The following is a 27,217-nucleotide window of genomic DNA, read 5'->3' on the forward strand; positions in this document are numbered from 1 at the left end:
CCCACACTTGCCATTCTTTGCTGAGCTCCAACTGTAGGTCTAAATTGAATATTCCTCAAGTATAAAATATAAACATATCTTTCTTTATTATATGATTCAAACTCAAATGCAAAATAAAACCATAATAGAGTTATTAAGCAAGAAGTCTCAATATTGCAACTTGGGTAGAGAGACGTTTTCATATCAGTGAAAATGAAGATGTAAAGGCATGTAAAGACAGTGTAGCAGGATTAGGAGAAAGGTAATGAGAATATGAGAAAGATAGTATGTGGAAGGCCGAAACAAGCACATACTCATCATTCACAACTGACCTTAAAATATATGTCAACTTGCTCACTTAAAATATAATGTGTGAAATAAGCAAGAGAATGACAGGAAAAGATTAGAAGAGTACAAAAGTTAAAAGATGAGCCTAAGATCATGAAGGTGGTCCTGGCTAGGGATCTACATAGAGATTGGATTCCAAAGACAGCCAGTAAAGAAAAGTGATATTTTGAGGACATTTATATTAGCTTAGTTCAATAACTGCTTATGCTGTGAAAATGGCAAGTGGTAAAAGATTTTTCTGTAAGTAATGAATCAAATTGAGGTTTTCAATGGTGAAATTTAAATGGAACCAAGAGAATGACAATGGAAAAGCTTAGTTACTGGTATAATTGTCTATACCAATTATTCTCTAAACAAGTAAACTAAGAACTATGGAAACACGTCAGCAGCAAATGTTGACACTTTAGATCTGGTAACAGAAGTTACTAGAAATGATGGACTCAGCGCCCCCACCTCCCTAGTTATTCCTTACGTCAAACATCTTGTAAGAGCTGTCTGGACTTTTTGTCTCTATTTCCTGATCTCCTCACCTACTCCAATGTGGCTTTGAGGCCCATCAATCACTCCACCAAAACAACTCTCTCAAAGGTCAATAGTGGCCTACAGGTCATTTAATCCATCTAGCACATTCATTCTCAATGGGAGCAATATTGTACCCAAGATAGCAAAAACGGATTTGAGAGAGCAAAAAATATTAGATATTAAAAATAGTCTGTGGCCCTCCAAAAGTCATAGTACATAAGCAGAAATGCAATATACCTAGGCATTCTCCACTTCTCCCTAGGTGACTTTATGTATACCATCTGCATCAGTTACCACCCACTAACACCTGTACCTTGTAAAGCTACAACTCCATCACAGTTCCTCTGAGGTTCAAACCTATTAACTACCTGCCAGTCTGACATCTCCATTTGAATGTCTCAAAGGCATTTTTCTGGGAAAAGAACCCACAGCTTTGGTTCAGATTCTCAGGTTAAGGACTACTGCCATATAGTAGTTTCAGAAAGGTTCATAAAATCAAAAATGACAAAGCAAACTTACAAAATGGATATAAACAATTATTCTATAAACAAGCTCTCATTCTTCTCTGACACTTTTAAGAAGCTGTAACTATAACTTGTGTTTTTGTTTTTTTTTTTTTTTTTTTTTTTATTTATGATAGTCATACAGAGAGAAAGAGAGAGGCAGAGACACAGGCAGAGGGAGAAGCAGGCTCCATGCGCCGGGAGCCCGATGTGGGATTCGATCCCGGGTCTCCAGGATCGCGCCCTGGGCCAAAGGCAGGCGCCAAACCGCTGCGCCACCCAGGGATCCCTATAACTTGTGTTAATATAACTTTGTATAAATATAACTTTCAGTTGATACACAATAGAAACTAAACTAGGTCAGAAATCAACATATCGATGTATTTGTTTTTTCCAGAGCACTGAAGTGAATGCAGCTATAAGCAGTTATGCCAAAAGATATTCTGAAACTAGTACAGACTTTCAATAAAAGAGAGGAAAAACAAAACATTGCAAATTGGTTGGTAAATTTGCTATGCTATTGGCAAATTTGCTATGCTATGTGTGGGCACAACTAAATAACAAGTATAGGTCAACATTTATATCCTGGGAAGAATCCTAAAGATAATATAACAGGCAAACTACATTAAAAAAAAGTCTTATAATTGCAACAACTCAAAAACTCGTCACTCAGTCATCTTCCATATGATAAGGCCACACCGCTAATCCTTTACAAAATTAAAACTAAAATACAGACCTAAAACTAAAAATGAGGCCTATCTTTTTGGCTCTATGGACTCTTGTCTTCCCAAACCAGAAATGTGTCAACCCCAATATGTTCAAATAAAAGGAATTCTGCTTGTAAGATTAAAGAAAAGGTTTATCTAAGGGGTTAAAGAGAAGAGGTGCCCTGTTAGATCTCAAAGACATGAAAGAAATCTTCCTCTTTGGAACAACAGGATTAAAGTCTAATCTAGCAGGTCTAAATCTTTGCTTGTTGATCCTGTTATTCTGTTCAACCTTTCTGTCTGCTCACTTCCTGATTCTGATACGAATTCCTCCTTAGTGATTTCTGAAATCATTATTAAAAATAACATAATACTTCCTACTGGGTTCTCTAGTTGGATTTCCTTTAAGCACCTCAAACCCAGGATGCCCCCAAACTAAACTTATCCTCTCCACATCTACCTCCTTCCAGGCAGATCTATTTTAGATTTTATCTGGTGACCTAAGCCATAAACCTTGGGCTTAACCCTGAATTCTCTGCTGACAAAATCTTATCTATCATATGCTCTTAAAATTGCCTCCTCTGTATTGCCTCGCTTGGCCCTGGCTTATATGAAAGGTGGTGTTACAGACTTTAACACCAAAGAGAGGTTAAGTGATAGAATCCAATAAATGGGGGATTGAATTCCAGTTCTGCCATTGCTAAGTGTGATCTTAATCTTAGGCAAATTACTCAACCTCTCTAGGGCTCATTTTCTATAGAATAATACTATTTGCCTCATAAGGTTACTGAGGTGAGTATAAATGGGCTAAAGCCTCGAAAACAACACTGTGCCTGGCACAGTATAAACACTCAATGAATGGCAGCTACCGCTATCCTGCCGAACTGTGTATCAATTAAATGAGGCAATAATCTTTGTAAAGCACTTGACACAAAGTAAGGACTTTAAATAATAATTAATTTAAAAAAATATTTCACCTCTCATCTTCTAAGTATATTACCGTTTTTTGTTTGTTTGTTTAAGATTTTATTTATCGGAGAGAGAGAGAAAAAGAGAGAGAGAGGCAGAGAGAGAAGCAGGCTCCATGCAGGGAGCCTGATGTGGGACTGGATCCCGGGTCTCCAGGATCACGTCCTGGGCCAAAGGCAGCGCTAAACCGCTGAGCCACCCGGGCTGCCCAAGTATATTACCCTATTAATAATCTCCTAACACTTAGTCTGAGTCACCTTATCTATTCCTCAAATGCCCTAAGTGGCTCCTGTTTTCAGGATAAACTCCAAATCCCTTCTGTGACATACAAAGCTGTTTATGATCTTGTCTTTATTTCTTAAGACTCACCTCTTGCCATTCTTTTAGCTCTAATCATATCCATCTCAGAAGTGTCATATTCTCTCAAGTCACTGCTTTTACAATGTTATTCCTTTTACCTAAGATTCCCATCTACTCTTTTCTCCAACACAATTACAATTTTGTCTCATACTACTGCTTCTAATCCTTCAAAACTCAGCCCAGGAAGCCTTCTGCTACAACCATATCCCCAATTCTGAGTTCAAAACAGTCTCTGTAATCCAATATTTTCTTGCAATTTTTTCTTCTAGTGATATACCTATGTTGATAAGAGAAATTAGTCTGTAACACTGCTTTCTTGTAATGTCTTTAACAGGTTGGCAGTAAGGCTATACTGGTGTCTATAATTATTTAGGGAGTATTCCCGGTTTTTCATTCTCTGGAATGATATAAAACTTGGTGTTATTTTTTCCTTAAACACTTGGCAACTAACATTTATGGAGCAGCCACTGTGCCAGATTACACACATTTACATGTTACCTCATTTAATCCTCACAGCAACTTTATGAGGTTTATGACACTATTATCCCTGTTTTACAGAGAAGAAACTGAGGCTTATTGAGGTAACTTTCCCAAAGTCACACAGCTGGTAAGTAGCAGAGGTGGGACTTGAACACATATCTCTGAATGTTCTTAACGACATGCTATGTTGTCTTGTAATACTTAAAATATGGTATTATTATTATTATCTACCCTTTTATCTGCTTCCTCACTCATGAGTGAAATCTATCTAGTAAGATCTTTGAAGAGCAGACTTTCATTTTTTTACAACCCTAAGTCTAGCCATCAAGTATATCAATTAATAGATACTCAATAAATTGCTACTAAATTAATGAATGAAAACATTATCATTTGATTTTTATAACTGAGTGAGGTAAAGCAGTTATTATTAATTCCTGCTTAGAAAACAGATGTATGTTCATTTTAGAATGCTGTTAAAGTGGTTTTGTCCTTAAGTTAAATCATATCCTCCATGCAAAAAAGGCTTTTATGATTTAGTTTCTTCAACAAGGAAAAGGCAAAAAAATAATTTTTAATTATTTGCAAACGACTGACAGCAGATTTAATTTTCTGATGCCATCTGTAAGACAGAGGCCTTCCTATTTTTTCTGGAGTCAAGAGTATAAATCAAAGAAGAAAAAGATTATCCAGTGAGAAAATGGCAATAAAACAAAAGCCTTAAGCAGAAAAGCTTTCAAAGAAGGTCAGCATATAGCTAAAGAAGAATTCCCCACTGACTATGCCATGTGGTAGGCATGTCATAAGAAGATTTAGGTTAGACATAAAACACCCACAGCAGGGATGTCTTCGCTTCAGTTATATAAACTGAACTAAATTTCTGTTCTTTTGCTTGATGAATTGGTAAAACACATACATGGGCACTAGAAAACTGAAAGAATTTTTGATGCAGATCAGATCCTAATTATGGCTAAACGACTAGGTTATAGTAAGACAAATCTGGCCTACATATAAGAACTAACTTCATGAGAGCCAACGTCCTTAGATTCTGAAATTGTTATCCAGGGAGATTATGTAATTATGGTCCTAATGAACATTAAGAAAAGATCCTTGAAATATTTAAAAAGAATCCTGCTGAAAGTTATCCTAGACAACATCATGGGGATTTTTCCAAGCTTCTACTTCAATTCAAAACATACACACACTTTTTCATTGCAGTCATTTTTGTCAAATTGTTTTTAAGACAATAATATTATATCTCAGGGGGAGAAAAAGCATGTGAGAATAAAAACATACTAAAGAAACTATTAAACACCTCAAAGGAAACCATTCTCACCAGTGCACTGCCACATAAACATTTCAGAAGTCCTCTATTAGAAAATAAACAGTATATTCACCAGTAGGGGGCTGCTGCAGATATTGCTTTGGCATTCAAAGTCAAATACATTAATGATAAAAAATTTGAAAAATCATGAAATAAAGAACAGAAAAAAATATTTCCAGTATTCAAAGATAATTCTTAAACATCTTGGAATGTTTTATTTTAGACATTTTTTTCATCATCATTGGTATTATAAAAAGCTTTGTTTCCATTGGATTCACGGCTTGGGAAAAGTTCAGGGGTATTAAGAAGCTGTCCTGGGGCAGGAGGCAGGAGCCCAGGAAGAAGTTCCAAGGGCAGGAGAACACAAGAGTGCCCCTGGAAGGAGAGTGGGCTACTATTTCACTTGTAATTTTACATTTCTGTACATGAGAGAAATCAGTCTGTAATGTTGCTTTCTTGTAATGTCCTTGTCAGACTGGTATTAAGATCATGCTGCCTTCTACAATTATTTGGGAAGAATTCTCCGTTTCCATTCTCTAGAATAGTTTATGTAAAACTTGTTTTTTCCCTTAAATATTTGGCAAGGATCCCCCAGTGAAGACATCTGAGCCTGGACCTGAGCATCAATTTTTCTTTTTGGAAAGATCTTTTAATAATTGATTTAATTTTGGGGGCACTTGGTGGCTCAGTCTGACTCTTGATTTTGGCTCAGGTCATGATCTCAGGGTGATGAGACTGAGCTCTACATCAGGCTCCTTGCTCAGCAAAGCGTCTGCTTGGGATTCTCTCTCTCCCTCTCCCTCTGTCCCTCCCTTCACATGCATGTGAGCTCTCCCTATCTCTCAAAAAATAAATTTTTTTATGTAAAAAACTTTATTTACTTATTCATGAGAGACACACAGAGAGAGAGGCAGAGACATAGGCAGAGGGAGAAGCAGGCTTCATGCAGGGAGCCCAATGTGGGACTTGATCCTGAGAAACCAGGATCATGCCCTGAGCTGAAGGCAGATGCTCAACCACTAAGCCAACCAGCCATCCCATAAATAAAATCTTTTAAAAAAAAAAACTCATTTCCTTTCTTTTTTAAAAAAAGATTTTATTTATTTATTCACGAGAGACACAGAAAGAGGCAGAGACATAGGCAGAGGGAGAAGCATGCCCTGAGGCAAGCTCAATGCAAGACTCGATCCCAGAACCCTGGATCACAACCTGAGCCAAAGGCAGAAGCTCAACCACTAAGTCACTCAGGCGTCCCTGATTTCTTCTTTAAGTGATATGGGATGAGTCAGATTTCTATTTCTTCTTGCATCCACGTTTGGTTTTTTATTTTTAAAGAAGTTTGTCTAGTTCAACAAAATGATCAAATTTTTTTAGCATGGAATTATTCATATGTCTTCTTATTATCATCTAATGTTTCTAGGCTCTGTAGCAATGACTCCTTTTTCATTCCTTTTTTTTTTTTAATTTTTTATTTATTTATGATAGTCACAGAGAGAGAGAGAGAGAGGCAGAGACACAGGCAGAGGGAGAAGCAGGCTCCATGCACCAGGAGCCCGACGTGGGATTCGATCCCGGGTCTCCAGGATCGCGCCCTGGGCCAAAGGCAGGCGCCAAACCGCTGCGCCACCCAGGGATCCTTCCTTTTTCATTCCTAATATTGGTAGTATTTCCCATCTTTTCTTTTTCCTGATTAGTAAAGGTGGTATATCCCTGGCAAAACTAAATTTTCAAAGAACCAGTTTTTGGCTTTGTTGATTTTCTCTATTGTACATTTGTTTTCTATTTCATTGATTTCCATTCTTTTAAAAAAACACACTTTTAAAAAATATTTAATATATTTATTTGACAGAGTGAGAGAGAGAGAGCACAAGCGGGGGTGGGGGTGACAGACAGAGGGAGAGGGGAAGCAGGCTCCCTGCTGAGCAGGGAGCAGCAGGGAGCCTGATGCAGGGCTCAATCCCAGGACCCTGGGATCATGACCCCAGCCAAAGGCAGACTCTTAACGAAGTGAGCCACCCAGGTGCCCCTGATTCCTGCTCTTTATGACTTCTTTCTTCCTGTATGATTTGCTATTATTCTTAGCTTTTTAGAGATAGAAAGTTAAAACATTGATTTTTAGTCTTTTTACTTTTTCTGATAATTGCAATTAAAGGCTCCAACATTCCTTCTAAGCACTGCTTTAGCTGCATCTGACAAGTTTTGATATGTTTTACCTTCCTTATTATTCTCTTCAAAGCATTTCCTTTTTTTTTAAATAGCATTTTTTCTTTTCTTTTCTTTCTTTCTTTTTTTTTTTTAAGATTTTATTTATTCATAGAAACAGAGAGAGGGGCAGAGACACAGGCAGACAGAGAAGCAGGCTCCATACAGGAAGCCCGACGTGGGACTCGATCCCAGGTCTCCAGGATCACACCCCAGACTGCAGGCGGCGCTAAACTGCTGCGCCACAGGGGCTGCCCTTCAAAGCATTTCCTAATAATTTCCATTGTAACTTTATCTTTGACTCAGAATTCTTTTAAAATGTACTGCTCATTGATTTCTAACTTAACATCACTATAGTCAGAGAATATACTCTGAAAAATAACCCAGGAAATGATCAATATTGGTAAGTGTGCCATGGACACATAAAAAGAATATATTCTTATCATTGTTCAGTGTTTTCATAAATGTTTTCATTTTCCTTGAGGAAATATCTAGTAGTAGATGTATGTTGAACTATATAAAATACTAAATGGTTTTCCAAAGTGGTTATGCTCTTTTCCACTTTCACAAACAATACATCAGTTATAACTAGTCTATATCCTTGCCAATATCTGGTACTGTTAAGTTCATTGTTCTTTTTTTTTTCTTTTAAAGCTATTCCAATGAGAATGAAGTGGTATCTCATTGTGTATCTACTGAGTTCCTATTTTAAGATTATATTTGTCAACTCCAGACTTTCTATTTTATTCTATTTTATAGATTCCAGTTCTTTTGTGAAATTCTGCATATCTTCATCTCTTTTCTTCATCTTTTCCTTTATTTACTTGAGTATATTAGTCAACAGTTTTAAAGTCCTTGTCTGCTAACCTGAATACCTGAATCATCTGTGAGTCTGCTTCTGTTGTTTCTTTTCCTTTTGGTCATCTGGTCTTATCTCTTGACATGCCTAAAAAATTCTGATTGAATGCTGAATGTTGTTTTAAAACAAATTTAGAGGGGATCCCTTGGTGGCTCAGCGGTTTAGCACCTGCGTTCAATGCAGAGCATGATCCTGGAGTCCCGGGATTGAGTCCCACATCGGACTCCCTGCATGGAGCCTGCCTCTCTCTCTGCCTGTGTCTCCCCCCCCCCCCCCGCCATGAATAAATAGAATCTTAAAAAAAAAATTTAGAGACTCCAAATGATGTTATCTATGACCAGAAAAAGTTCACCCTTATCTCTGCTAGGCAGAGAATGCGGGGTTCATCACCTTATTCCAGTCAGGCACTCAGCAGAATCAAGGCTGCTTTAGAGTTTAGGTAAGGCTTATTCTACAGTTGGTTAGAACCATTAGACCATCTTGTTAGTGTAGAACTCTCCAGTTCCTGTAGAACTCTTCAGTCTCTTTTTTTAAAAAGATTTTATTCATTTATTCATGAGAGACACACAGAGAGAAAGATAGAGGCAGAGACACAGGCAGAGGGAGAGGCAGGCTCCATGCAGGGAGCCCGACGTGGGACTCGATCTGGAGTCTCCAGGATCACGCCCTGGGCCGAAGGCGGCGCTAAACTGCTGAGCCACCTGGGCTGCCCACTATTCAGTCTCGTTTTGATTGAAAACCTGGGATATTCACTGGGTCCAAGCTCCCCTTTTTCACCCTGGTGGGTCCTGAACTCCAGATGTACTCTAACATCATAGAAAATTTTTCTCTGCTTCCCAGAAGTTTTCAACTTAGACCTTTAGTCTTCTTTACTGCACATATTTAGACATTGGCAAATGTCTTGAGGAGAAAACTAACCAAGTGTCTGAGACTCCTCAAAGTTTCCAATTTTGCTAATTCAGTGCCCGAAGACCAACGAAAGCTCCTCTTGGTTATCTGTCCCCCAGAAGTAGCTCTGTGCTTAGTCCCAATTCATGTTGAAACAAATATTGAAAATTCCTAAAGAAATCTTAAGTTCTCATTGCTGCCAGAACTCTAGTTCCTTATTTCCAAATGTGTGTAAGTCAGCCCTCCCTTAATGTTCCACAGGCTTCACACATTCAATGTCCTAAACTGAACTTGCTAGCTTTCTGTCAAATCTAGTTCTTCTGTGGCCATTGCCTACCTGTTAATGATCCTACCATTTAGTTATCCAAGAATAAAGTGAGAAACTACCCTTGACTCCTCTCAACACCAAACCCAACTGGTCATTGAGTCCTATGGATTCTATTTCTTTAATTTTATTAAATATATGACTCTGTTCCCAATGTCTCCATCATATCCTACCTTAACTACTAAAATAACTAATTAGACTCTGCCTTAGTTTTCTGTCCTCTCCTGACCAGAATGATCTTTCCAAAACACAAATCTGACAAAAGACTTAGTCTTAAAATCTTCCAACAGCCTTTTGATAGCCCCTCTGCCCCTTTACTTCCACCAATTTAGCCTCCCCCAGTTTTCATACCATTTGCCACACATATCTTATACTTCATACTAAGTTCTATGACCATCTAGCAAATTCCAGTTCATGATTCAAGATCCAGCTTGAGTATTAACCTATCTATATATAAAGCCTTTCTTGACCTCCTGAGACTGTCTCTGCCTTACTTCTCACATAGCATTATAATTATTATTTTCATCTCTTTTCTGTTTGTCTGGCCTCCTTTGGTGATCATCCTATTTACCACCATCATCATCATCATCATCATCACCACCACCACCACCACCACTATCATCATCATGGCCATAAAAGGTACTATTTATCATGTTTTTATTAAGTGCCAAATACAATGTTAAGTATTTTACATGTATTTCTCCATTTAATTCTAGCAACAACCTAGGAGCCAGGGATTATAATCCTCATTTTATAATTAAAAATACTGAATCTCAGAACAGGGCAGCCCCTGTGGCACAATGGTTTAGCGCCGCCTGTAGCCCAGGGTGTGATCCTGGAGTCCCCAGATGAGTCCCACATCGGGCTCCCTGCACGGGGCCTGCTTCCCTCTCTGCCTGTGTCTCTGCCTCTCTCTCTGTGTGTCGCTCATGAATAAATAAATAAAATCTTAAAAAAAAAAAAAAGAAAAAAGAAACATTTTGAAGGTTATACAGCTAACAAGTTGTAAACTCAACCCTAGGGCTATTTGATTCCAAGATTGTGCTATGAACCACTATCCTACCACATATTCATATTTAATATTCTCAGCATATAATGCACTACCCAGTATGTGCCATACTCTTAATAAATGTTTGATTGTTGGAAAATACCAAATGAAATAATGTATGAAAGCCCTTCTAAATTATAAAACTCTGTATGAATACGATTATTTGCTTCCACTCGCAGCTTATGGTTATTTTTCTACTTCACCATCCTTATCTGCTTCCTCAATGAACACATATTTATCCATCTAGGCCAACAGAAATGTAGTAATTTCTCTAACTTTCCAGATGGAATCAGTAATCCCTCTTCTGTATTCACAGGGACTCTGTACCTAGTTCTTCTATTTTTTTTTCCTAATTCTTCTATTGTAATAATTATATTACTTGTTTATATACAATTATTCCCCCATCCACCTTAGATTCCTCAAGAAGAGGAACTACATTATATTTATCTTTGTACTGCCTATGCCTAGGACAGTCCCATGATATGAAAAATGCCACATTAATGTTTGCTGAATAAATGCAGAATCACTCTCAGGGATGGATCAGAAGTGAGGTCTTTGCTCTGGAGTTCACATTTTCCCCCACAGCTTTATTGAGAAATAATTGGCAAAACCATTGTATAACTTTAAGGTGTACAATATATATCAATGATTTCATGTACATATATAGTGTGGACTGATTACCACGGTATTAGTTAACACTTTTCTCACTTCACACTTACCTTTTGTGTGTGTGATGAGAACATATAAAATCTACTCTCTTAGCAAATGTCAAGTATATGATACACAGTACTGTAATGATAGTCTCTACACTGTACATTATTGGATCCCTGAATTCCTTTATAACTGAAAGTCTGCAGCCTTTCACCAACATCTCATTTCCCCCACCCCCCTAGGTCCTGGCAAACACCAATCTATCTGTTTCTATGAGTTCATTTTTTTAGATTTCCCACATAAGGAAGATCATAAAGTATTTCTTTCTCTGACTTATTTCACTTAGCATAAAGCCTCAAGGTTCATCGATGGCAGAAACAGCAATATTTCCCTTTCTCGTGGCTGAATAATATTCCAATTTATATGTACCACATTTTATCCATTCATCTGTTGACAGACACTTACAAGGTTTTCCATGTCCTAGCTATTGGGCATAATCTTGCAATGAACATGGAGGTGCAAATACCTCTGTGAGACAGTGACTTGGTTTCCTTCAGATATATACCCAGAAGTGGGATTGCTGGGTCATACAGTAGTTCTATTTTTACTTTTTTGAGGAACTTCCATACTATTTTTCCATAGTGACTGCACCAATTTACATTCTCACCAATAGTGCACAAGTTTCCTTTTTCTCCACATCCTTGCTAGCACTTATCTCTTATGTTTTTAATAACAGCCATTCAAATGATGTGATATCTCATTATGTTTTTGATTTGCACTTCCCTGATTAGTAATGTTGAGCACTTTTTTAAGTACTTATTGGTCACTTGTATGTCTTCCTGAAAAAATGCCTATTTAGGTCCTTTGACCATTTTTTAATTGGGTCTATTGAACTCTAAGTTCCTCATCAACCTAGATATGAACATCTTATCAGGTACATACTTTCCAAACATTTTCTTCTATTCCACAGGTAACCTTTTCATTTTGTTGACTATCTCCTTTGCTATACAGAGTGAAGTCTTTTAGTTTGATACAGTCCCACCTGATTCTTTTAGCTTTGGTGCTTGTACTTATTACAATGTCATATTCAAAAATCATTGCCAAGATTAATGTCAGGAAGCATACCCCTATGTTTTCTTCCAGGAGTCTTATAGTTTCAGGTCTTATAGTCAAGTCTTTAATTGATTCTGAGTTGACTTCTGATGGTGTAAGTTATGGGCATTCTTCTGCATGTGGATATCTAGTTTTGCCAACACCACTTACTGAAGAGACTATCCTTTTGCCATTGTAAGGGAAATGTGCCAGGCTGCTTGGCCATAAATTTACTGATTTATTTCTGGGCTCTTTATTCTGTCCCATTGATCTGTATATCTGTTTTATGTCACTACCATGCTGTTTTGACTACTACAGCTTTGTAATACAGCTTTAAATCAGGAAGTGTAATGCTTTCAGTTTTGTTCTCTTTTCTCAAGACTTCTTTCACTGGGGCACCGGGGTGGCTCACTCAGTTGAGTATCCAACTTGTGATTTCAGCTCAGGTCATGATCTCAGAGTTATGGGATCCAGCTCCATGTTGGGGGTGGGAGCGCACTCAGTGGGGAGTCTGCTAGAGATTCTTTCTCTCCCTCTGCCCCTTACCCTTTACATGCATATGTGCTCTTTCTCTCTCTCTAAAATAAACCAATAAATCTTCAAAGAAAAAAATTCCTTTCACTATTCAAGGTCTTTTGTGGTTCCATGCAGATTTTAGATTTAGCATGGTCTTTTCTGTATCTGCTCTAGAACTTCGATAGGAACTGCATTAACTGTATATTGCTTTAGAAAGTATGATTTCTAAATCATACTTTCTAAATTTTACCAATATTATTTCTTCCAATTTATGAGATAGGAATATCTTTCCATTTATTTGTGTCATCTTTGCTTTCTTTCATCAATGTTTCAGCTTTTAGTATATAGATCTTTCACTTCCTTGGTTAAATTTTTTCCTAAGTATTTTATTCTTTTTGAAGTTTTGTAAATAGGATTATTTTCAGGGATCCCTGGGTGGCTCAGTGGTTTAGCACCTGCCTGCAGCCCAGGGAGCGATCCTGGAGACCCGGGATCGAGTCCCATGTCGGGCTCCCTGCATGGAGCCTGCTTCTCCCTCTGCCTGTGTGTGTCCCTGCCTCTTTCTCTGTCTTTCATGAATAAATAAATAAAATTTTTTTAAAAAGGATTATTTTCTTAGTTTCTCTTTCTGATAGTTCATTGTTAGTATATAGAAACACAACTGATTTTTGTAAATTGATTTTGAATCCTACAAAATACAGGAATTACTAAATTCATTTATTAGTTCAGACAAGTTTTTGTGGAGTTATTAGGATTTTCCATATATAATATTGTCATCTGCAAATGGTTACAGTTTGATTATTCCTTTCCAATTTGGATGTCTTTTATTTCTTTTTCTTGCCTAAATGCTCTGGCTAGGATTTCCAGTACGAAGTTGAATATAAGTAGGGAGAGTGGGCATCCTTGTCTTGTTCCCGATCTTAAAGGAAAAGATTTCAGCTTTTCTTTTTTTGAAAAAAAGATTTGAGAGAGAACAAGAGCACAGGGGCAAGTAAGGGGGTGCAAAAAGAGAGAATCTTCAAGCAGATCCCCAGTGAGTGTGGGGCCCTACAGGGGCCCCAATCTCAAGAGCCATGAAATCATGAACTGAGCCAAAACTAAGAGTTGGATACTTGAGCAACTGAGCCACCCTGGCACCCCATGATTTCAGCTTTTCACTGTGGAGTGTAATAGCTGTAGGCTTGTCATGTAGGGATTTATTGTGTTGAAGTACCTTCCCTCTATATCAGTTTCTTGAGTTTTTATCAAAATGGACATTGAATTTTGTCAAATGCTTTTTCTGCATCTATTAAGATGAACACATGATTTTTATCTTCCATTTTGTTAATGCAGGACTTTCATATATTTGTGAATTTTCCAATTTTCCTCGTTACTAATTTCTACTTACATACCAATGTGTTTGGAAAAGAAACCGGATATAATTTCAATCTATGATATCAGAGCAGAAATAAATGATATAGAGAACAGGAAAAAAGTAGAGATCGATGATACTAAGAGTTGATTCTTTGAAAAGATAAACAGAATTGAAATGCTTAGTTATTTTAACCAAGAGAAAAAAAAAAGAGGACTCAAATAAATAAATTTCTAGAAACATGCAACATATCCAGACTGAAATGTGAAGAAATAAAAAATCTAAACAGACCAATTGCAGGTAAGGAGATTGAATCAGTAATCAAAAACTTCCCATTAAACAAAAACCCTGGACCTGGCTTCACTGGTGAATTCTACTAAACATTTAAAAAATTAATACCAGTCCTTTCCAAATTCTTCCAAAAACTGAAGAGGAAGGAACACTTTCCAACTCATTGCAAGGTCTACCCTGATATGAAAACCAGACGAGGTCACTATAAAAAAATAAAATTACAGTCCAGTATCCCTGACGAATATCGATGTGAAAAGTCTCAACAAAATACTAACAAACTGAATTCAACACTACATTAAAAGGATCTTATACTGGAATCAAGTGGGATTTATTCCAAGGATGCAAGGAAGGTTCAACAACTACAACTCAATCAGTATGATACATTGATTGAGTATTATACTCAATGTATCACTGAATTTGTTAAGACTTGTGTCATGGGGGCAGCCCCGGTAGTGCAGCGGTTTAGCGCCGCCTGCAGCCTGGGGTTGATCCTGAGGACCTGGGATCGAGTTCCATGTCGGGCTCCCTGCGTGGAGCCTATTTCTCCCTCTGCCTGTGTCTCTGCCTCTCTCTCTTTCTGTGTCTCTATGAATAAAAAAAAAAAAAAAAAAAAAAGACTTGTGTCATGGCCAAAGTGGCATATGATCAATCTTGAAGAATGTTCTCTGTGTTCTTGAAAAGAATGTGTATTCTACTGCTATTAAATAGATTGTTCTGCATATGTCTGTTAGGCCCATTTGGTCTATAGGGCTGTTCAAAACATATGTTTCCTTATTAATTTTCTGTCTGGATGATCTATCCATTGTTTAAGGTATGACACTTTCAGTTCTGTTTGGATTTGTTCATGCTTAGGTACTCTCTACATGTGCTGCCAAAGTGAGCATTGCATTTAGATACTCTGATATTGGGTGCATAAATACTTATAATTGTTATATCATTTTGATTAATTTACCCCTTTATCATTATACACGACCTTCTTTGTCTATTGTGACTCTTTCAACTGAAAATCTATTTTGTCTGATATAAGGATAGACACTCCCACTCTATTTTGGTGCTCATTTGCATGGAGTATCTTTTTCCATCCCTTCACTTTCAGCCTGTATGTGTCCTTAAAGCTAAAGTGAGTCTCTCATGCATCACTTCCCTTTTAAGACAGTGTGGTATTGGCAAAAGAATTGACAAATAGGTCAGTGGAATAGAACAGAGAGCCCAGAAATAGACCTACATAAATATAGTTAACTGATCTTTGAAAAAGGAGCAAATGCAATACAATAGAGCAGAGATAGTCTTTTCAACAAATGGGGTAGGAACAAATGAATATGTGCAGAAAAATGAATCCAGACACAGACCTTATACCCCTTATAAAAATTAACTCAAAATGGATCATAGAGCTACGTGTAAAACACAAAATGATAAAACTCTTAAGAGATAACACAAAAAAAAATCTAGGTGAGGGGTGCCTAGGTGGCTCAGTCGGTTAAGCGCCTGCCCTCGGCTCAGGTCATGATCTCAGAGTCCTGGGACACAGCCACATTGGACTCCCTATTCAGGGGGCAGCCTGCTTGTCCTTCTTCCTCTGACCTTCCCTCTACCACCCCAATGCTCTCTCTCAAATAAATAAGTAAAATATTAAGGAAAAAAAAAAGAAAAATCTAGGTGACTTTGAGTATGGCAATAATTTTTTAGATAATATACCTAAGGCATGATACATAAAAAAAATTACAAGCTGGACTTCATTAAAATTAAAATTTTCTGCTTTCCAAAAGACAGTGTCAAAAGAATGTGAATTAAAGCCACAGATGAGGGGAAATACTTATGAAAAAAAAAAAAAACTGGTAAAGGACAATTATCCAGAACTACAAAAAAACTCTTAAAACTCAAGAATAAGAAAACAACCCAATTAAAAAATGAGCCAAAGACCTAAACAGACAGCTCACCAAAGAAAATGCATATGAAAACATGTTCCACATCATGTTATTAGGGAATTGCACACTAAAACAACAATGAGATACTACTACACAACTGTTAGAATGGCTGAAATCCAAAACATTAACACCAAATGCTGGAGAGGATCTGAAGCAACAGGAACTTTTGTTCATTGCTGACAGAAATGCAAACTGATACTTTGGAATAAAGTTTGGTAGTTTCTTTCATAAGTAAACATACTCTTACCATATAATCCAGCAAACATACTACTTGGTATTTACCAAAATGACGTGAAAACATACACCCACATGAATCTTGCACATAGATATTTAAAACATCTTTATTTATAACTGCCATATCTTTGAAAAGAAACAAGAAGTCCTTCAGAAGGTAACTGGATAAACTGTGGTACAACCAGATAATAGAATATTACTCAGAACTAAAAAGAAATGAGCTGTCAAACCATGAAAAGGTATTAGAGGAAACTTAAATGTATATTAGTGAGTGGAAGATAAACAATTTGAGAAGACTACATATTGTATAACAACTGTATGACATTCTGGAAATGGCAAAAACAATGGAGACAGCAAAAAGATCAGTAGTTGACATGGGCTGGGGGGAGGGAAGAAGAAAGATGAATAGCTGGAACACAAAACATTTTTAGGGCAGTAAAACTTATCTGTATGATATTATATTATGTGGATATGTCATTACATATTTGTCAAAATCTACAAGAACATATAACAACAAGAGTGCACCCTAAAGTAAAATATGGATTATAATGTGCTAATGGAGGTTTATCAGTCGTAACAATTGTACCATTGTGATGCAGGATGTTGACAGTGGAGGGGGCAGACCATGTATACTGCAAGGGGGTAAATAAAAATCTCTGTACTTTCTGCTTAATTTTGTTATAAACTTACAACAGGTAAAACAAACAAACAAAAAAGTCTATTAAAAAAACATAGCCCTGGGCAGCCCAGGTGGCTCAGCGGTTTAGCGCCGCCTTCAGCCCAAGGTGTGATCCTGGAGACCGGGAATCGAGTCCCACGTCAGGCTCCCTGCATGGAGTCCGCTTATCCCTCTGCCTGTGTCCCTGCCTCTCTCTCTCTCTGTGTCTCTCATGAATAAATAAATAAAATCTTAAAAAAAAAAACAAAAACCATAGCCTCTTATTACCTTTTCATACTTCTATCCATATGAAAAAAGTTGTTTCTACTAAGGATCAAAAGACAAAACCACTGCCTAATTGTTTTTATTTTTTTTATTTTTTATTTTTTTGCCTGATTATTTTTAAAACTTAGCTTTCATAATCATCCTAATTAGTAATTTAAGGCTCACAATAAGGATCAAAGAACTTACTTTTCAACTTTCTTCTGATGTTCTTTTTGCCTTTGTTGTTCTTTTACTTGTTCTCTCTCAATATCCATGAAAAGTCGTCTATATCTCAGGTATTGCTTTTGACGCTAAAGAAAAGAGGTTAAAATTGTTAAGATTCGGCTCTCAGAGGACTTTCCAAGGAAGGACAATACGCCTGTGCCACAGACATACTATGTGATACAAAAGTCACATGAAATTAAGTCCTTAACTCCCTTCCATTTTATGGTGACCTAGGATAATATCACATACAGCAAGAGCTTTATATTCTCAAGCACATAGCTATTAAACATTACAGACAAATCAGAGAAAGAAGTACTAATTTAGTTTGCCCTCACTATAGTCCTTTGTCAACAGCACTTGAGGAGATAACTGTATTTGATACGATATGTTACTATATTTACTCTGTGTTCCCAAGTAATCCGTACCAAAGAAGCAGGGCCAAGGAAAGAATGTGACAGGTATTTTATAAAAGAACAATAGTCACTTTAAATTTTCAAAAAGAAATTTTTAAAAAATATTTTATTTATTTATTCATGAGAGACACAGAGAGAGAAGCAGAGACATAGGCTGAGAGAGAATCAGGCTCCCTGCAGGGAGCCGGATGTGGCACTCGATCCCAGAACTCTGGGATCATGACCTGAGCCAAAGGCAGACACTCAAACCACTGAGCCACCCAGGTGCCTCTCAAAATTGAAACTACAACACAAAAGTAAACTCTAAGCCTAGCCTAATATAGTAAGAAGAAGGAAGAAGGACTGAGGAATATCTGAGCACCATACTTTCAAAGGGAACAAGTATAGGGGCTTCTGTATAGTTTAGGTGGTTAAATGACTTACTCTTGATTATAGCTCAGGTCATGATCTCAGAGTTGTAAGATCAAGCCCCTGTTGGGCTCATGCTGGGTGTGAACCTGCTTGGGATTCTCTCTCTCCCTCTCCCTCTGTCCCACTTCTAAAAAAAGGGTGGAGGAACAAATATAATAAAACCAAGTGCTATTGCCCTGTGGGTTTATACATTCGCAGGACACGAGCTACTCAAAGGGCACTAGTGTACATACAGACATGGTTTTGCCCTCTGAGTAGCTTATGTCTTTCTGGTAAAAATTATTAAAAGTATAATAGCTGATTCTTAATTCTGAGGCCAACACAAGCATCAGTGGTGTTTTTTAAAAACACAAGATGCCCCAAACCTACCTTTGCACATACGGATCTAATAGATCTGTTTGGGTCTAGGCATTTGTATTTCGAAAAAAGCTCCACATCTGATTCTGGCATGTGGGCAGTGTTAAAAACTGCTGGTTTAACTAACTTTAGATTGAGGAGGAAAAAAAGGAAGTCAGGATGCCTGGGTGGCTCAGCGGCTGAGCATTTATTTGCCTTTGGCTCAGGGTGTGATCCCGGGGTCCTGAGATCGAGTCCTGAATCAGGCTCCCTTCAGGGAACCTGCTTCTCCCTCTGCCTGTGTCTCTGCGTGTCTCTCATGAATAAATAAATAAAATCTTAAAAATAAAAAGGAAGTCATAAGTTAAAACTCTTCCTTTAAGTTATTGTGAGAAATACATACTAACGGGAAAAATTCACTAGGATCAGATCTCTGATCTTACATCAAGGTATCCTAAATCCTAGAAGCCTGAAAAAAAAAAAGTTCAACAGATTACAATGATTCAAGTAATTTCTTTGCCTTTATCCATGGAATTTTTTTTTTTTTAAATTTTATTTATTTATTCATGAGCCACACAGAGAGGGGAGGGGTGCAGAGACACAAGCAGAGGGAGAAGCAGGCTCCCTGCAGGGAGCCTGATGTGGGACTCAAACCCAGGACTGCAGGATCAGGCCCTGGGCTGAAGGTGGTGCTAAACCGCTGAGCCACCCGGGCTGCCCCTATCCATGGAATTTGCAGTATTAGCTCTTAATGTGCAAAAACACAAGAAATTATTCCCAATTTCACATGTACTATTATAGTAGAAATACTGGTGTCCAAGAGCGATTATCATTACATACCTCTTTCTTGTCTTCTTCTTGATCTACTCCAGACTGAAATGTCAGGGGAGTTTGGAATTCAGTGTTCAATCTTGATTGATATTCATCATAAACCTGTTAGAAGCCCAGTCACACAAAGTGACTAAACTGCCAAAAGTTAGTCCTATACATGCTTTTGATATCTTCACCAATTGATTCTTTTCTCCCTCAACCTCAACCCCAACCTCTCCCTCAATTGGATAAAAACAAATAAAAAATCAATAAAATAAAATAAATTTTAAAAGAATGAAAGAAACAGATTCAGAAGGAATAAACCAAATAAAAACCAATAAACTAAAGAAAAGGACTCAGGTCAAAAACACGGTCAATTAATAACAAATCAAAATGTTCAGAATGAGGGGCACCTAGGCTCAGTGGTTGAGTGTCTCCCTTTGGCTCAGGTCATGATCCCAGGGTCCCAGGATCAAGTTTAACATCATGCTCCCTGCAGGGTTGCTCCTTCTGCTTTTGTCTGCCTCTCTCTGCGTGTCTCTCACAAATAAATTAGAAAAAAAAAAAAGGTTCAGAATAAAAGTTCTTCTAAAGTGGCTACTTGAAATCTGAGTTTGCTTAGGATTGAATCCAGGATATAAAGTCAGATTCCTTATTATCTCAAATCTAATCATTTTCAATTTATATAACTCTTTTGGTGGGTATGAGTTCAAATAAGAATCTGAAAATATTATAACATCGAGTGATTAAAACTAGCTAATTTCCGCCCCCCCATGTTACCAGAAAAGCCTTATGACATAACTTGGTACACCTACTTTGTTACTGGTCAAAGTATGACCTCTAACTTTTAGAAATGTAAGCTTAATATTACTTTTTTAAAAAGATTTTATTTATTTATTCATGAGAGAAAGAGAGACAGAGAGACAGAGAAAGAGAGAATGAGAGAAAGGCACAGACACAGGCAGAGGGAGAAACAGGCTCCATGCAGGGAGCCTGACGTGGGACTCGATCCCAGGACTCCAGGATCACACCCTGGGCTGAAGGTGGCACTAAACCACTGAGCCACCCAGGTTGCCCTTAATATTACTTTTTGTTTAGTTTAAAGTTATGTATCCTTTAGCAAAGTGGCAGGATATAAGATCAGCATACAAAAATCAATTGTACTTCTTTATACTTGAAAATAAAATTAATGGAAAAATCCATTTAAAATGCCATCAAAAAAATTACTTAAAGTTAACAAAGTTAGTGTAAATTTTATACTCTGAAGCCTACAAAACATTGTTGGAAGATATTAAAGGAGGTCTAAATGAAAGAAAAGACATCTGTTCATGGGTTGGAAGACTTGATAGAATGGCAGTACTCTCCAAATTGATCAACGGATTTAATGCAATCTCCACTGAAATTTCAGATGACTTTTTTATAGAAGTTGACAGAGTGATCCTTAGATTCAAATGCAAGAGACCCAGAATAGCTAAAATGGTTTTGAAACAGAACACAGTTGGAGGAATCACTCTTCCCAATCTCAAAACTTACTACAAAACTACAGGAATCAAGATGGTATGGTACTGGCATAAAAACAGGCTTAAAAAATAAAAAAGAATAGACTTATATATCAATGGAACAGAAGTGATAGTTCAGAAATAAACCATTATATTTACAATCAACTGATTTTTGGCAAGAGTGCTCAATGGGTAAATGAGTCATGTACTATTATATTATATTATATTATATTATATTTATTATATTATAAATGGTTAAAATGAGTCATTTTAACAAATGATGTTGGGACAACTGGATGTCCACATGTAAGAGAATAAAATTTGATTCCTACCATATACATATATGAAAATCAACTCCAAATGGATCACAGACCTAAATATAAGAGATATAAAATTCTTAAAGAGTAAATATTCATGATCCTGGATTAGGTGGTTTCTTAGATATGACATCAAAAGCACAATCCACAAAAGAAAAAGTAACCTTAGACTTCTTTAAAACTAAAAACTTTTGTGCTACAAAGGAAACCATCAAGAAAACAAAAAGTCTACCAAATGGGAGAAAACATTTGCAAATCATGTAAAATCTAGTAAGAATTCACAAAAGACAAATAACTCAATTACAAATTGGGCAGATAATCTAATAAGCAGTTTTCCAAAGAAAAAATATACCAATAGCCAATGTGCACATGAAAAGATGCTCACCATTAACCATCAGGGAAATGTAAATCAAAACCACGAGATACCACTTCACACTCATTAATATAGCCATAATTAAAAAGGCAGATAATAAGTGCTGGTGAGGATGTGAAGAAATTAGAACCCTCATACATTGTTGGAAGGGATGAAAAATAGTGCAGCCGCTTTGGAAAACAGTTTGGCAGTTCCTCAGAAGGTTAAGTATAGAGTCACCATATGTCCCAGCAATTCCACCCCTTAGTATATTCAAGAGAAATGAAAACACATATCCACAGAAAAATTTGTACGCAAATATTCATAGCAACATTACTCATAATATCCAAGAAGTAGAAACAATCCAAATGTCCATTAATTGATGAGTGGATAAATAAAATGTGCTATATGTATAACATAGAATGTTATCTAATGATAGGGATAAAGTACTGCTATATGCTACAAGGTCAATGAACTTTGAAAACATTACACTAAGTGAAAAAAGCCAGTCACAAAAGGCCATATATTCCGTGGTCCCATTTATATGAAATGTCCAGAAAAGGCAACTACAGAGAAATTGGTTAGTAGTTTGCATAGGGTTGAAGGGTGGAGGAAAAAGGAATTGGCTGCTAATGAGTAAGGACTTTTAGGGTATGATGAAACTGTTCTAAAACTCATTGTGGTAAACTTTACACAACACTTTGAATATACTAAAAACACTGCTTTGTACACTTAAATAGATTATGTCATTCAGAGTCAATCGTCAACATTCTATGTTCCTTATCTGTGAATTTGCCTATTCACCAAAATTTATTTGTAATCCCAAAATTAACACTTGTGATGCTTTTATGGTCATTTACAGACATGTACAGAGCTTGAGAAATTTGAGTCACCAGATAAGAATGTTGCCAGCTGAGGCTGAACAAAGTGATGCTCTGCTCTTTTTGTTTCAGCTTTCATACTGTAACCAAGTATTCTTTCCAAGGTCTATTTAGTGCCAAAGTTTTTGCATTTTTGGCTCTTTTTTTGTTGGTGATTTCACTACTTAAAATGGCTTCCAGGGCACCTCAGTCAGATGAGAGTCTACTCTTGATTTTGGCTCAGGTCATGATCTCAGGGTCCTGGGATCGAGCCGCACATTGAATTGGGCTCCAAGCTCAATGGGGTGTCTGCTCAAGGAGGGAGTCTGTTTGAGGTTTTCTCTCCCTCTCCCTCTGCCCTTCTCCCAGCTTGGTCTCTTACTCTCTTTCTAAAATAAATAATCTTTTAAAACAAATAAAAATAAAAAATAGAATAAAATAAAATGGCTCCCAAGCACAGTGTTGAAGTAATATCTAGTATTCCTAAGCATAAAAAGGTTATGATGTGTTTTACAGATAAAATATTTATATTAGAGAAGCTCATTCAGGAATAATCTATAGTGTTATTGACTCAGAGTCCATGTTAATGAATCAACATTATATATTCAATAAGATGTCTTTAAACAGAAATTCACAGGGACGCCTAGGTGGCTCAGTGGTTGGGCGCATCCACCTTTGGCTCTGGCATGGTGATCCTGGAGTACCTGGATCAAGTCCCGCATTGGGCTCCCCTTGAGCAGCCTGCTTCTCCTCCTGTCTGTGTCCCTGCCTCTCTTTCTGTGTCTCTCATGAATAAACAAAATCTTTAAAAAAAAAACAAAAAAAACAAAACAGAAATTCACATAAAATAAAGTCAGGTATTAGTCAATGACCAAAACATGATCAGAGGCTCACAAAAACCTAACTCTGTATCTCCCCTAGGAACAATGGTTTAGTATTCACCAATTCAGTGTTTGTAGCAACTTTATATACTACTACAAATAACAAGAATTGATTGCATACCTCATTTTTAAAGCTATTTGTTATAGATAAAATCTGAAAATGATACATAGCAGAGACAGATGGTAGTTTTTTCTGGAATTTTGGGTTATTTTTTTATTTGTGTTTACTTTTGCTACAATAAAAATGAAAACATTTTCTGCTTTCAAAAAAGTAAGGGAAACTGGACTTTCAGCACTGGGCAAGGAGTAAGCTCACTATGGGCCTGTCTGTCTCATTCATTCTAACTAAAGATTCCAGGAAATGTGGCCTGCAGTTAAGTGGAGAGCGTAGGGGTGAGGTGTCCTGAAGAGGAATGAGCTAGAAAAGTGGATACCTTAACTCTGTGTATGAATTGGCTTAAAATCCCAAATCACCTCGGAGTTGCTCTTGCATAAGATGGACCTAACGGAGTATAATGAAGGCTTTGAAAATTGAACTAACATTCAAGCCACTGTTCAGAGAAGATGAGAAAGACCTTATAATATAAACTTAACCAGGTTGATTGCCTGCTAGGACCCGTAAAACAAAAGGTGTAACATTCCTTAGAGGATTTCAAGAGAGGCCAGAGTCTCACAATATTCAAAATTGGACACAGAAGAAAGGATGGCAAGAGAATCCAGAATGTGGTCCAAAGACAGACAACTCTTCTTCTGAGATAGTAGGAATATGTAAGAATGCCAAAAAAGCAAATGGCTGAGGGAATTAGCACATGATGGCTTCTATTTTCTTCATGAAAGTCTGAGTATGAGGATGCAGCAAGAACTTTACAAGGTATCTAAGCTTTACAATCATTAGTGTGGGCCACAGGATAAGGAGCAGCACAGGGGACTAAGCAGTTGTGACTGTAAACCGAGTATGACTGTGATCTAAATCTATACTATTGACGTGTTTTTCCTGATAAGGCTGGGTTATTTCAGGAGCCTAAAAAGGGAAAGTACTGACCCAGGAAATCAGGGCTTGTATGGTGGAAAAACAAGAAGAGGTTCCAACCACCAAGGTAGCACCCTCAATCACAGTTAGGTACGCCTCTTCTGTGCTCAGTTAATGCCCTATGCATCCTCTACCATTAATTATGTTGCTTCATAATTATCTGCTTATGTATCAGTCCCTCTTCTGTAGACTTAAAAAAAAAATTTGAGTTCTGAAATTTGAGTTCTATGGCTGATTTACAATTGTATCTTTGATATTTAGTGCCTAAACAATGGCTAACACCTAACACGGTGTTGAATAAATGTCTGACTGATTAATTCATTCAAAACATATTTAGGAAGAGACTAACAGGTACCAGGCACCAGACTATCAGGTACTATACAGGCTGCCCATATACTGGTAAACACCTTAGGTGAGGTACCTCTCTTCATAAAGCTTATAGACCAGTGGAAAAACATGTTAAATAAATAAATTATTACAAATTGGTTTGTGCACTGAGAAGGAAAGAGAATGTAAGGATAGAGAAAAACAGAAGAGAGGAGACCTATTTTTGATAAGGTGGTCAGGACAATCTTTTCCAAGGACGTAATATTTATGCTGAAATCTGAAGGATGAGAAGGGACTGGCTTTGTGAACTAAAAAACAGAAGGCTATCCAGGGAAAGGAAAAGATATGCAACAGATTTGGCATACTCCAGGATATCTAAGTGACAATGTATGACAGCATACCTTCAGGCCAGCCTCATAAAGACAAGCTAAAAATGACAGAGAGCTACAGTTCAGTCCTGAAAACCTCAGCCCAAATCCTACTTTCTGTCTTGATGCTCCTTTTCTTCTGCTCTCTTAAAAGAGCCAAGAGGAAATATCTCTTTAGCTCTTTTATATATCCTAACAACACTGGTTGCCTGAAGGCTCTGTTGTTAAAATAACATAAAATCATAAGATAGAAATTATCCAGACAGTGATAAATCCTAGTGGGAATAAACCAGACTTCAGTTAAGCCATGGAGGAATCTCAGAAGGCCACATTATTATAACATTTTCTTGAAAAACTATAGATCTTAACTCAGTACATCAAAGCTTAGGCAATATAACCCTAATAAGCTCCAGGCTACACTCTGAACAGTTTATTTCTTGGTGATCCCATGTTATGCTCTACCAGCTTACAGACGGAGATCTAGGCCTGGCCATTGGGTGGAAGATCTTCCTGACCCCTCTCCCATAGAAACCACTCATTTCTTCCTCCCTCATGCCATAAAAGACAACGGCCATCAGAAATATACCTCTTACAAAAGAACATACATTTTCCAACAGGCAGCAAGTGCTCCTGACAATATCCTAGGTTTCAGTGAAAGCACTAAAGTAATCTTAGGTCAGGGTAAATCTTACACACTATGACATAAAATAAGAAATCTGCTTTTTGCTCAGCCTTACCACTCCCAGCTCAGTAGGTGCCAACAATCCTGTCTAAATTCCAATACCCAGACAAAACATGAGAGACACCTAACTCTGGGAAATGAACAAGGGGTAGTGAAAGGGGACGTGGGTGGGGGGTTGGGGTGACTGGGTGATGAGCACTGGGTGTTATATGCTATATGTTGGCAAATTCAACTTTTTTAAAAAATTTAAAAAAACACACACACAAAAATAAATAAATAAATTAATTAATTCCATTACCCATACCCTACCTGTCTTCTGCTGGAAGCCTCTCTCTGGTGCTTGGGTGGCAGATGCTGATGGTCATCCAGACGCAAATCCTCTTGCCATCTTTCAGATGTCCCAACAGATGGCTGCTGCCTGAAACATAAGCTCTAAAAAAATACAAAAGCAGTCACCAAGGTGTGAGCAGTGACATAATGCTAGTAAAAATACTGTAGGCTGCAGTGACAGCCCTGACATACTCTACAGGTCTATTAGAATAGTCTGATACATCATGGCATAAAAAAAGACTTTACACTCCTTGCCACTATTAGGGATCTTAGCTGTATCCACAAAGCAATCATAAGTTTGTTCTTTTCTAAAACAAGGATAATCATAGTGTCTATCTCCCCAGATATTGTGAGAATGAGAAATGAGACAATGAATACAAAGTTCTAGAACTATTTTGGTTATAGAAAGTGCCTAATGAACGCAAGCTGTTATTCATATTATTAACAGTATTAACAAGAGATAACACTAACAGTTGTAGCACTGTTGTTGGAAGCAAGCCCAGATCAAACTCCAACTAACTTACTTTCTGCTATTTACTGTTTACTACAGTCTGATCTACCTGCTGTCCAGCAGAACCTGGATCATGGGTATCACCTAAAACATATTCATAAGGCTCCAGAAATAACTCCTTTTTCCATCTCTCCTCTGTCATATTATGTAAGGCCTGCCCATAGTTCTTGTGCTAAAAGACAACATAAACATTGAATAACATTTGTTGAAGCAGGAGCATCATGCCAGGGCAATGGTAAGAGCTTCAGTGAAGAGGCCTGAAGGAGTTTCAACAGGTCAGAATGGTATGATACATCACAGAACTAGAGAACAGGATAGCTTTGCTCACTATTTACTGGCCTTAACACTAAACCCTTAAGTAGTTATTATATT

General features: G+C 37.3%; 1 protein-coding gene across 14 annotated transcripts in view; it reads right to left on the bottom strand.

The window, feature by feature from the left end:
- CCDC15 (coiled-coil domain containing 15) overlaps nucleotides 1-27,217 on the bottom strand; it is an 83,529-nt gene that overhangs the window by 34,853 nt on the left and 21,459 nt on the right. For 10 of the 14 annotated variants that reach the window (XR_011995783.1, XR_011995782.1, XM_025998977.2 and 7 more), the window contains 3 exons: nucleotides 26,314-26,436; nucleotides 19,719-19,811; nucleotides 17,701-17,804 (listed from right to left, as the gene is read on the bottom strand). Coding sequence is in view for 12 of the 14 variants with exons in the window: in XM_025998977.2 (XP_025854762.1) it covers nucleotides 17,701-17,804; nucleotides 19,719-19,811; nucleotides 26,314-26,436 (320 nt within the window). In the remaining 2 variants the exon portion in view is untranslated. Of the gene's footprint in view, nucleotides 1-17,700; nucleotides 17,805-19,718; nucleotides 19,812-23,251; nucleotides 23,520-26,313; nucleotides 26,437-27,217 lie in introns of those variants that run through there. The other 4 variants (XM_072729444.1, XM_025998978.2, XM_072729442.1 and 1 more) reach the window with 2 other exon arrangements.

The sequence above is a fragment of the Vulpes vulpes genome, chromosome 12, assembly GCF_048418805.1.
Source record: "Vulpes vulpes isolate BD-2025 chromosome 12, VulVul3, whole genome shotgun sequence".
In the NCBI taxonomy this organism is placed as follows: domain Eukaryota; kingdom Metazoa; phylum Chordata; class Mammalia; order Carnivora; family Canidae; genus Vulpes; species Vulpes vulpes.